The sequence below is a fragment of the Silurus meridionalis genome, chromosome 10 (genome assembly GCF_014805685.1).
Source record: "Silurus meridionalis isolate SWU-2019-XX chromosome 10, ASM1480568v1, whole genome shotgun sequence".
In the NCBI taxonomy this organism is placed as follows: domain Eukaryota; kingdom Metazoa; phylum Chordata; class Actinopteri; order Siluriformes; family Siluridae; genus Silurus; species Silurus meridionalis.
In genome coordinates, this window is record NC_060893.1 from 3,865,977 (window position 1) to 3,878,485 (window position 12,509).

General features: G+C 39.8%; 1 protein-coding gene across 1 annotated transcript in view; it reads right to left on the minus strand.

Annotated features, from left to right (window-relative positions):
• Window positions 1-1,635: 1,635 nt before the first annotated feature.
• chrm2a (cholinergic receptor, muscarinic 2a) overlaps window positions 1,636-12,509 on the minus strand; it is a 103,215-nt gene continuing 92,341 nt past the window's right edge. Inside the window, exon 3 of the mRNA XM_046859602.1 lies at window positions 1,636-5,285. Within this exon, the coding sequence (XP_046715558.1) occupies window positions 3,753-5,273 (1,521 nt within the window). The 5' untranslated portion in view covers window positions 5,274-5,285 and the 3' untranslated portion in view covers window positions 1,636-3,752. The remainder of the gene's footprint in view (window positions 5,286-12,509) is intronic.

Sequence of the window (12,509 nt, forward strand, 5' to 3'; positions counted from 1 at the left end):
GTGCAGGAGATACAATGAGAAGTTGGACTGAGAGCTACTGGTGGAAACATTCTTGCTTTGTTAAACACTCAGAGTAACACTCACTTGCGATATCTGTACCAGCCTGTACCATCACAAACCTTCCCTCAATCAGCTGTACAGAAAGAGGTGTGAGGAGGGAGAAAGGTAAACACACAGATTTCTGGAAGTTAAACCTCTTCCCCCAATCCCTCAGCCTTCCACATGTACCCTCACACTGCCGAGATGCCTGGGATGGGCACGAACCACAGGGAAGTCATGAACTCTTTTAGTACTATAACCTGATGTGGTAAATCACACACTTCACAATACATATATATATATATAGCATCCTATTGTCTCAATTCAAGCCGGTTTGGATGTACATTTATTTGTTTGGCATTATTCCAGGTAATATTCTTAACTAAGGTTGCCAGGTTCTCAAAAGGACCCAAAACTAAACACATTTTTGACACTTTTTTTTCTAAAGTATGTACACCATTCAATACATAATCCATTCAATACAATATGTTTTTCCAAATAAATCTTCGAAAATGATTCTGAATATCTAATGATTTGGTATCAAGAATTTGCCGACTGCAATGTGTTTTTAAACTAAACCAAACTGGCAACCCTGGCAATTAACTTTATTCATAAAGCGAGTGTGCGGCAGAGATGGATCTCTATTAACAATTGTTGCATGCAGTTCCTGTATTTGACCACTGGGTGCAATAATTACTCTCTCTCTCTCTCTCTCTCTCTCTCTCTCTCTCTCTCTCTCTCTCTCTATATATATATATATATATATATATATATATATATATATATATATATATATATATATATATAAAACTCAGTTTGGCTATATCCAACGTAGTTTCACATGCTAAGATTTTACCACACTTATTATTTCACGTAAAATGTTAATATTTATTAAAACATTAATACCATAATCTTTTTTATATCTTGTTTTTTTGTGATTTGTGAATAAAGAGTTTATAAAACTTATGAGTGGGAAAAGCCCCCGAGCACGCCAAATCATCAATCTCACATAACGTTATCCTTCGTCAGATCATCTCACACACCTTGCCATGAGAAAGCGAGGACCTGCTTCTCCCGCGTCAATAAACAAAATTCCTTAACTCGAACAAGACCATTCAGCCCAAACCGTTATTCTACTTAAGAGTCAGTCTAAAGATTCACTTTTCTCACGTCGCCCTTTGGCAAAAACATCGCTCTCGCACATTAGAATTCACAGCACCGCTCCCGATACCAGGCTTTTAAAGTCTTGACATTAACCAACATCCGCATCCTGCCTCAACATTTAGAAGTGTAACAGAATTACAAATGAACACTTGAAGGTTTTATATATATATATATATATATATATATATATATATATATATATATATATATATATATATATATATATATATATATATATATATATATATATATATATATATATATATATATATATATATATATATATATATATATATATATATATATATATATATATATATATATATATATATATATATATATATATATGCACCCCAGGTCTCCTCACTTTTTCACTTACATCAGTACCTGACTTTACTAACACCCTTATAGCTGAATGAATCACCACAAAAATCTAGTCGAGCATCTTCCCAGAAGAGTGAAGCTTTTTTTAACAAATGGAGACTAAATGTGCAATGGGATGTTCAAAAATCTTATACTCAGGTTTCCACAAACTTTTGGCAATGCAGTGCATATGTGGAAGGGAAAGACAGTTTTTAGGATTTTTTTTTTTTAGGATTTGAATGAAATTATTTACAATATTGTTGAATTTATCGAATGTTTATCCAAGTGAAAGAATTCGAAAAGCTATTTTTGGATGTTAAACGTGAATTTGTTGTGTTTTATTGACACTTTTTGTAAAGTTTACATTTGTATTTCGAGAGAGAAGCAAAAGCCTTGAAATGCATAAAAAAAATGCTTAGAAATAAAACAATTCTTTAGGGATAAATGTATGCATGTAAAATTGCTTTGTGACTAGCGTGCTACACAACTAAAGTTGAGATTGTGTTGGTGTGTACGTTCGTTGCTAATTTAGTTTTTTTACACGTGATCATGTGTCACTATGTGATGTGATGAGATGTGCAAAATATCTAGCCCTTTTATTTCACAAGACCGAAGCCTGTGATTTAGAATAACCCCCCATTCTGGGGTAGTCACACACACACACACACACACACACACACACACACACACACACACACACACACACGCATGCTTTTTGCTTGGACTGAAAGCCTCAGTGTGCAAAACACAATGAATAGACTTAGAGGAAGCTCTATCGCTCCTCACGCATTATGCATACGCCGATACACTCGTTTCTCATCATCAACTCTACACACGCTGCTACACCGAGAGAAAAAACACAGGATCCCTCTAGAACAGTGCTGCGGGCTTGTCAGTGCGCCATAACCACCTGCAGCCTTCATGAATGAACACCTTGCTGCAGGCACGAGCACTTATTTACATCTCTGAATCTTTCATGAGAAAGCACCGGAGAGTTTTCTTTCTCCACCATGCGATTTTTTTTAAAGGACTCAAGACGACCAATCTCTGAGCGTGAAACGACGTCCGATTCGTTCTCACCAGCCTTTTTTTTCCCCATTTTGATATCGCGACAAATTTGTGGGTTATTCAAAAATAAAAAAGGCTCGGTATCGAAGAGTCTCTTCACCCCGCTCATCAGTCATCAGTTTAAAAGCCTTTCATTTGCATCTCTGGAGGCCTGAGCACTTCACGCTGCCCCACACTCCCACTCTTACGCGCGGGATATGGCAGAGTGGTTTTCCGATAGCTCATTCAGACCAGCGCACACACACACACACACACACACACACACACACACACACACACACACACACACACTTATAGAGAAAAACACAAAGCAGCCAATAGTCATTCATACATCATATTGGCAAAACTTTATATCTAACACACAGACACACACACACACACACACACACACACACACACACACACACACACACACACACACACACTATACAAGGTTATACACACGTATTTACAGGTATTATTTTACACTGAAGTCCCAACACTTTGTTGGAGTGTTCAGTCAGCCCTATTGTCCCCGTAAGAGTGCAGATTCAGTATTACACTGCTCTCTCAAATAAAATCTTTTTTTTTTTTTTTAAGCTACTCTACTATACGTAGATGACATTTATATGAAACACGCTATATTCTTCCGCTTCACGGCCTAATTAACATACCGTAAATTCATGCTATCTATATTATCTTACAGTTCACATTTATACACTTCTATTTTACAAAAAAATAATGGATCGACATTTTTTTTTTACTATATTTCAAATTTTCACATCAGGATAATTTTCATGATTCATGAATCACTTCTGTTCTAAAGAACCCTAAAGAAGGAACCCTAAATAATGGCTGACCTGTGTGTTTTGGTGTGTATGTGGTGTACAAGTGTATCTGTGTGTGTGTGTGTGTGTGTGTGTGTGTGTGTGTGTGTGTGTGTGTGTAAAGTGCTACAACAAGGTGTCGATTACGAAAAACCACACATTACAAAATAAAATGAAATCAAAAACAACATGAGACCCCACATAAGCTGCCACAGGTTTCACACTGCCACTCCGAACATTTTTTTTAGACACTTAGACACACACACACACATACACACACACACATAAGTACATGCAAACGTCTATCGCAGCTCATCTGGTGGAGCGTATGTTCTTATACTGACAAAGCAGAAGCTGTTTGAAGGTCTTTTTGAAGGTGGCATTGCACAGAGCGTAGCACGCAGGGTTAATGGTGCTGTTGATGTAGCAGAGCCAGTAGCCAATGGTCCACACTGTGTTGGGGATGCAGCTGGAGCAGAATGTATTGATGAGAACCATCACGTTATAGGGGGTCCACGTGGCTACAAACGCCACCAAGATAGCCATGATGGTGCGCGTTACCTTCTTTTCCCTGGAAGGAGCCGCTTTTTTCTTTTTGGGCGGCTGCTTGGTCATCTTGGCGATCTTGCGCGCCACGTGATCCTGTTTCTCGGCTGCCGGGACGATCTCCACGGTGGTGTTGGATGGAGCGTAACAGTCTCCCTTGGGCGACTTGGTGACAATTTTAATGCAGGTAAGTTTGGAGGCGCTGGTCTTGGCGTGATGCCGCGCAGGCGTCGGAGTGTTGTTGGCCTCTGGTTTTTGAGGAGCCGTGGCTCCACTTCCTGATGTGGAATCGTTCGAGCTTTCTTTCTCCTCAGCAGGAACGCAGTTGTCCCTGGTAGTTTCCTCCCCTTCTCTATCTCCACTGGCTGTGGACGGCCCTTTACCGTTCTGCATTTTGCTGTCGAGCTGGTTGGTCAATTCATCTGTGATCTGGGTTTGGTTTCTGTCTGGGTCCTCAGCCATTACGTTGTTGTTGTCCAGCTTGTTGGCGGCGTGGCTGCGGGTCCGATTGGGCGATCCGGTTCCGGTGTTGGCGCCTGAAGGCTTTCGGTTGTCCTTTTTCACACGGCTTTTGCTGGCTCGAGAGATTTGCCAATAGAGCACCATCATGATGATGACAGGCAGGTAGAAGGCGGCGATAGCGGTGCCGAAGGTAACGGCCGCGTTTGAAAAGAACTGGATGTAACACTCCCTGTCTGGCACGGTCCGTCCACCCACAATGAACTGCCAAAATAGGATAGCAGGAGCCCACAGGATAAAGGACAGCACCCAGGCTGCAGCAATCATCATCCCCGCCATCTTAGTGGTCCTCTTTACCGGATAACTCAGCGGTTTTGTGACGCAGAAATATCGGTCAAAACTTATAATGAGCAAGTTCATGACCGATGCGTTACTCACCACATAGTCCAGAGCCAACCACAGGTCACACACTACAGGGCCGAGCGGCCAGGCACCAATGACTATATAAACAGTATAGAGGTTCATGGAGCAAAGGCCGATAATAAAGTCGGCACATGCTAAGCTGAACAGGAAGTAGTTGTTGACAGTTTGTAGGCTTCTGTTGACCTTTATCGAGAGCATTACCAGTATGTTCCCGACCACGGTTACCAGGCTAAGTGAGCCGGCTACTAGCACGATGAACACCACCTCCACCGTTTTATAGGAGCTCGTCTCCACTTCTGGCTCCGTCTCATTTCCCTCTGAAAAATTCCCCAACGTGAAGTTTATTCCGTCCATCTGTTCCTTCCTCAGGAAAAGCTCCCTTACTGCACGAGGGGCACTGCTCATAAGCCTTCACACCTACACATGGAAAAGGGAGAAAAGGTAGAGAAACATCAGTACATGCAGAGGATTTGGAGTTAACATCACTAACGTACAACGGAGGGAAGACCTCTTTCGCAATTACCAAACCATCACTTTGTTTGATGATCAAATCTCTTTTTTCCCTTTCCGCCAACACAAGTTCTTCCATCCATATATATATATATATATATATATATATATATATATATATATATATATATATATATATATATATATGGAGGCAACCAGTTATCAGGAGATATGTGTGGTTTTTTATGTTGCAAAAGAGAGTAAAGCGGTGAATTTGCATATAACTTTGGCTCCTGCATAGAGCTCGCTGCTGGCACGACTCTGCTCCATATGGACCAGTTAATGTAGATGGAGTTGTATTTTTTTTATTTATTTTTTTCAGCACAGAACAGCAACAGTAACAACCTGACCAGATTCCTATTCTATTGGCACGTCTTTATCTTAATCTAATCAAGAAAAAGAATGTAACATGACTACACTCACAGGTGGTATCAGGATTATTCAAAGACTCATAGCTAAAATAGGGATGAATATTAATATCTCTCTGGTGTCCTCTGCCTCACCTACTGGTAGATGAATGAAATATTTATGGCTAGATTTTTATTCCTATTAGACCTCATTCGGCATTTTTCCAGATTTATTTCGTTTTTCATCTCCCCCAGACCTCTAACACAACACATCTGCCTCTTAATCATATTTACACATTACACCAAACTACATCATCTGGTTTTTGATCCGAGGCTCCTGGGTGCACGATTCTGATCATTTTTTTGAGGTGAGAAATATCGGTTTTGATCATTTTTCTGCAAACAAGCGTCTTTTTTAATGAATCTACAATTTCGATGTTTATTTTAAAAAGTTTGCTTGCTTGTGAACGAATTTACAAAATTGCACATTAGCCTTTAACAGAGAACTTAAATGTAGTAAATTTTCCAGGATAATTAAAAAAAAAAAAGCAGATTTTATGTAATTTTAGTTCAATTTCTACACTGCACATTCATCAATCACATGCACACAGAATACCTACTGCAGGGCCACACCCCATAACATCACACACATTATTTCTTGAAGCCTGCACACAAAATCTTCTTCTTTTTCTTTCGGCTTCTCCCATTAGGGGTCACCACAGCGGATCATCCGTCTCCATACCCCCCTGTCCTGTACATCTGCCTCTTTTACCCCAACTACCTGCATGTCTTCCCTCACCACATCCATAAACCTCCTACATGGTCTTCCTCTTTTCCTCCTTCCTGGCAGCTCTATCCTCAGAATTCTCCTACCGATATACCCCATGTCCCTCCTCTGCACATGTCCAAACCATCTCAAACTCACCTCCCTCACCTTGTCACCAAAACGTCCTACATGCACTGTCCCTCTAATAAACTTGTTTCTAATTCTGTCCATCATCATCACTCCCAACGAAAACCTCAACATCTTCAGCTCTGCTACCTCCAGCTCCACCTCCTGTCTTTTACTAAATGCCACTGTCTCTAATCCATACAACATCTCAGGTCTCACCACAATCCTTTCCCTTTCAATCCTGCACACAAAATAATGTCAAAAAATCTCCATCTTGTTGAGAATTCATTATACTAACAGTTAAAAGAGAAATGTCATTTTTTAAATGTGTATTAGTTTGCATGCAGCTTATGATGTTTATAAATGTTTATATTTATGTTTGTGTATGATAGTTTATATAAATTTCTAAAAATTTTAATTCATTTCCACAAATACCAATAAATTCCCATACATTCCCATTAATCCTTATACATTCCTGGTAAGTTTTCAACTTGAGTATTTCCAAAACTCCCCAGATGAAGTTCCCATAGAAAGTATCAGAAATCGTCTGCCTCTTTGCAACCCTAATCAAAAGTGAATTTAGGTTAGAAACTACACACTCATATCATTGTTAATGGTCACTGCACTTCAAACGCAGACTTTTTTGCATTTTAGCTAACTTTAATTGTTGGGGATTGTGCAAATTTTTGTGTTTTATTTGATTTCATTGCTAATAGCAATAATATTTAGTAATATGTAGAATATTTGTAAAAAAAAAAAAAAAACAGTATAACAACAGTATTATTAAAATTAATATTATTACTTATTATATTGTATGCTATAATAAAAATCAGCCTTAGATACCAGTGATATTCGACTGGTCAAATCTCAGGCAGACCATTGCAGGTCTGGGGTGCTGTGGACTCCAACTCCCTGACCATACACACACACACACACACACACACACACACACACACACACACACACACACACACACACAAAAACACATGGCTTTATATATATATATATATATATACAGTATATATATATATATATATATATATATATATATATATATATATATTGCAAATACCAAAAGAAGTGCACTTGATAGTTCGACCCTTGTGTCCGCATTTTTTTCGGAGACTATACAAGACTTTTCAGATACATCAACAAAACTGATATTTGTGTGTGTGTGTGTGTGAGTGTGTGTCTGCCTGTTTGTCTGTCTGTGTTCATACTACTAATGTACTGTCTGATTATTTCGACTGCCATAGAGTGTGTGTAGACCCCTGAAGGAGATATGTCCTTGACTATATATGTCTCCTGGTTGGCCAAGTGGAAGTTAATAGTTAAGTCAAAATTTGCTTTTTGGGTGCCAGAAACGGGTTAGTGTAAGATTGGGATCAGAAGGTCTAGGGTTCAAGCCCCAGTATTGCCAAGGTTCACTCTTTACCCCTTAACCTTCAAGGCCCTAACCCTCTGTGGACCTAGAGGGGCGCTGTCTCATGGCCTAGTCTGCACTCTTACCCTATCTTCCCAACATCGCTGGGATATGTAAAGGAATAATTTTAATGTAATGTAATGTACTGTATAAAGTATGTGACAAAAAATTGGTTTTCATAATCAATTTCATTTTCAATCCAAGCTATCAATCATGCTATCAAATGACTGGTTAGCTAAAGTTCATCAGAATCAGAATCCTTTATTGATCCCATGGTGAAATTGTTGGGTTGCAGACGCTCACAGTAAAATTTAAGTAAAATAAAAAGTAAAATCAATGTAAATGCAATGCAATGTAAAATGCAATGTAAAATCATGTAAAATAAATGTAAAATAAAATATACATATTAAGTTATATTTTAAGTATAGATGCTGTACAATGAATGAACTTCCAATCTTATTGAGATATACTGTATGAAATGTGTAGCAGTAGTTCATGAGATGGCAGAAAAAGTGAGACTACAATGATAGTGATACATGTATAATTGCCCAAGATATTAAAATTATGACGACCGATTAGGCATAACTTTATAACCACCTGTCTAATATTGTGTTTGTCCCCCTTTTGATGCCAAAACAGTTCTGACCTATCGGACATAAACAGCATTAACTTCTTCATCAATTTGAGCTACAGGATCTCGTCTGTTGGATCGCCTTCGCCTTCGCTCCCCACGTGCGTCAATGAACCTCGGCCGCCCATGACCCTGTCGCCGGTTCACCACTGTTCCTTCCTTGGAGCACTTTCGATAGATACTGACCACTGCAGACCGGGAACAGCCCACAAGAGCTGCAGTTTTAGAGATGCTCTGACCCACTTGTCTAGTCAAACCCGCTCAAATACTTACTCTCGCCCATTTTTCTTCTAACATCAACTTTGAGGACAAAATGTTTACTTGCTGCCTGATAAATATATCCACCCACTAACAGGGGCCATGATGAAGAGATAATCAGTGTTATTCACCTCACCGCTCATAACTATTATTATAACTACAACTATAACTATAACTATAACTATATCATGGAGCAACACTCAGAGGGATGAGTTCTATAGTTTAATCGACACAGGAAAACAAAAATGATGAGCTGTCTAGAACAATGGATATGATTAGATAGCTTATTTTATTCCGACTAAATGATGAATGCTTAGTGTATGTGTTTTCAACAATCTTTGACAGGGAATTCAAAGTTAGCAAGGTAAAGATGACTTGAATAGTGCACCTATTATGTCTGTACTCTCATTATCCCTATTAAAGCGTATGACGTTCGTCTCCCTTCATACTCCACCAGCTAAACATAAAGAATACACTTATCTCCAGTGCCAGAAATCCTTCATCTAATATAGAGTTATAAAAAATTCATTTCAAAACACCAAGGTCCAGTAATTTGAGCATTAAAAAGGACCTGAGCTTGTAGTGAGGACTGAATAAGAAGCAGTGAATATACCTTGAGCCTATATTCGTATTCAAACACATTTTTATATTATACGCATTAGACCATTAATAAAACTGCTCAGTTGTGCAGGTCCACAAGGAGACCAAGCCATCCCAGGATCCTTTACACCCTTCACCTGAGATGTACCTTTTCCTATTCTCTTTTTTCTTCTTCTTCTCATAGTTTCCTTCATTCCTTTCCCTGCCTCTCGTTCTGTCAGTGTGAAGGATTCTCTCAGGGGCAGTAAGAGTTATTTAGTGCTATTGTAGCTGCAGGACATCAAGCTGTGTTCCCATCGCTCATTTCAATGGCTGGCTTAACATCCATATAATAAGCTATTAAGTCCCTTCGGAAAAAGGCCAAGAGCCTGAACGCTATAATACACGCAATTTCTTTCTCCAGCGCTTCTTCGGACATTTTACTTTTCTAATGAGGATGGGTTAAAAAGAGTGTTCAGACAAAACTGATGAAGCTGTACTTACACTATATGGAAAAAAGTATTGGGACACCTTCCTTATAGAGCCATATGTGGTTTGAACCAACAAAGATGGGGATCTGCTTTCTCCTGCTATAGGGCTCCAACTTTATTGGGATGAATGTGAATGCTGACTACACCCCAGGCCTCCTCAACTTCTTTAGTACCTGATTTTACTAACACACTCTTGTAGGTGAATTAACACAAATCTCCACATCTAGTGGAACATCTTCACAGAAGACCTGGGATTTCTCCACATATCTAAGGCCCGGAAGGCTTGTCGCGTGACTTTAATTGTGCAGAGTGGGTTGCCCTTTTGGGAGAACCCTCTGTCCCTGAGCCGCCATTGTAGGGGTTGCATGTATGGAAGGCCATTGGATGCAGCTGCTATCAGACCCAGCAGTCTTTAAAACTGCTTACCAGTGAGTAGCTGGCCTTCTCTCACTTTCTTAACAGTCATGAGGATAGACCCGATTCGTGCAGGCGACAGGATGGTCGAATCCCACACTACGCCTAGATAGGTGGTTCTCTGTACCGGAAAAGTATACATTTTTCGTCGTTCAGTCTTAACCCCATACGGGCGAGAACCACATCTCGATGCCAGGTGCTTGCCAGGTGCTCTGATCGAGCTAATATCACTAAATAACCTGAGTCTCAATAGAGAGCAGTTCAGCTGACGTAGATCTAAAATAGGACCCCCATCATTCTTGGGAACTATGAAGTACTAGCTGTAGAACCTGGATGAAGGGACCACCTCAATGGCCTGCTTGCTCAAAAGAGTTTCACTTCCTGTTCCATAACCAGAGCATGCTCGGGCCCCACCAAAGTGGGACACACTACATTAAACTGGGGCGGACGAGACCTGAACTGAATCGTATAACCTCTCTCTACAGTGCGCAGGAGCCACTGAGAGACGTTTCCAGGCTGCCAGATAGTCTCTTAGGGGAATTAGTCTCTCGAGACTGATCTCTGGTGTGCCTAGAACCGTATGCTGCAGTGCACGTTGCTCCCCCCGCCAGAGACCACAAAAAATCCTAAATGTCAGGATTTTTTAGCCAAAGACCTATTGAAGAGGAGAGTCCTCAGATCAGTAAGTTCCTCGGGCCTCGGCCTGGAGTGCCACCCAGGGTTCCTAGTTTCTGTGGGAATTTCACGATTCACCAGTGTCTGAATTTCACGATTCCCTGTTGCTGGGGCTGTGCCCACAAAGCAGCTTCGTTAGAGTGGCAATGGAGAAACCGCTGAAATACCGCAGACTGTTTCTTGGCCTCATGAATCTTGTCAACAACCGTATTTATGGCCTAGCCAACCAGGCCAGTCAGCACTACAGGGGCGCCCAGCAAAGGCTCTGTACCACAGGTGTCTCTCTCCATGGAGACCAGGGCAGACAATGTCTAGCGGTCTTCTTTTGTGGCCCTGAGAGCCAGGTCTGTTGCATGACGAGTTCCCTCATCGAGCTCTTGTAGCAGTAAGTGAATAAAAAAAAAGAAAAGAAAATAATTAGGAAAAAGGGTGGTGAATCTGAACCTGATATCTTCATCTTGATTCTTCTTGATTTCATCCGAATGACATGTTCTTCAAAGTGCTTACAAAGCATTGTTCAGAAGAATGGTTTAAAAGAATGTCCAAATTATATGCCATGAAACTCTGTAAAGAAAAGTAACAACAAGACCAGGACGTCCCTTCTAACACTGACAAAAGTCAAGAGTAATACTTATCAGGGACTCTGATTGGGAACCGGGGATTGGAGCTGTATTCAAAATATATTAATATAAATAATAACATGAATAGCTCCAAATACCAGCATATTTTGGTGTAAAACCTGCATTCCTAGAAAATAGAAAATAGAAAAGAACAAATCCAAGTCAAAATATGAAACAAGACCCTAATTTCTGGATTTAGGCAGCATTCCCTAGCCAAATCAAACCCAAAACTAGCGATATGATTTAAAGAGGCCTGTGCACATCAGAGACGCTTGCCATTTATCCTGGATCACTTTTGCAGGGAACAATTGAACAAAATTGCCAAATCAAGACATGCTTGAGAGCCAATAAAAACAGCTGAGTGCTGCATTGTGAGCAGATTGTGTTTTATGAAAGTATAAGCAAGGAGGTGTGCAAACTTCTGCACCAGGTTATTGTAAACCCCCAGAGGAAAATCCATGTATTTTATTACATGGGTTTTGTTGGTTGCTACATCACAAGCAATTACCTGTGCTGCTATAAGTCTTTACACACACTGCTGTGATGAAAATACCAATTAGTCATAATTGGTTTGCGTAGCAAGTGGACTGGAGAATGTTGCAGTATGGAATATATTTATTTAGGATACATATACATATACAGTGCCTCCAGAAATTATTCACAACACTTCACTTTTTCCACATTTTTTTTTATGCTACAGGCTTTTTTAATTTTTTAAAAGTTTTACAAACAATACCCTATAATTACAATGTGAAAGAAGTTTATTTGAAATCTTTGCAAATTTATCAAAACCAAAAAGAA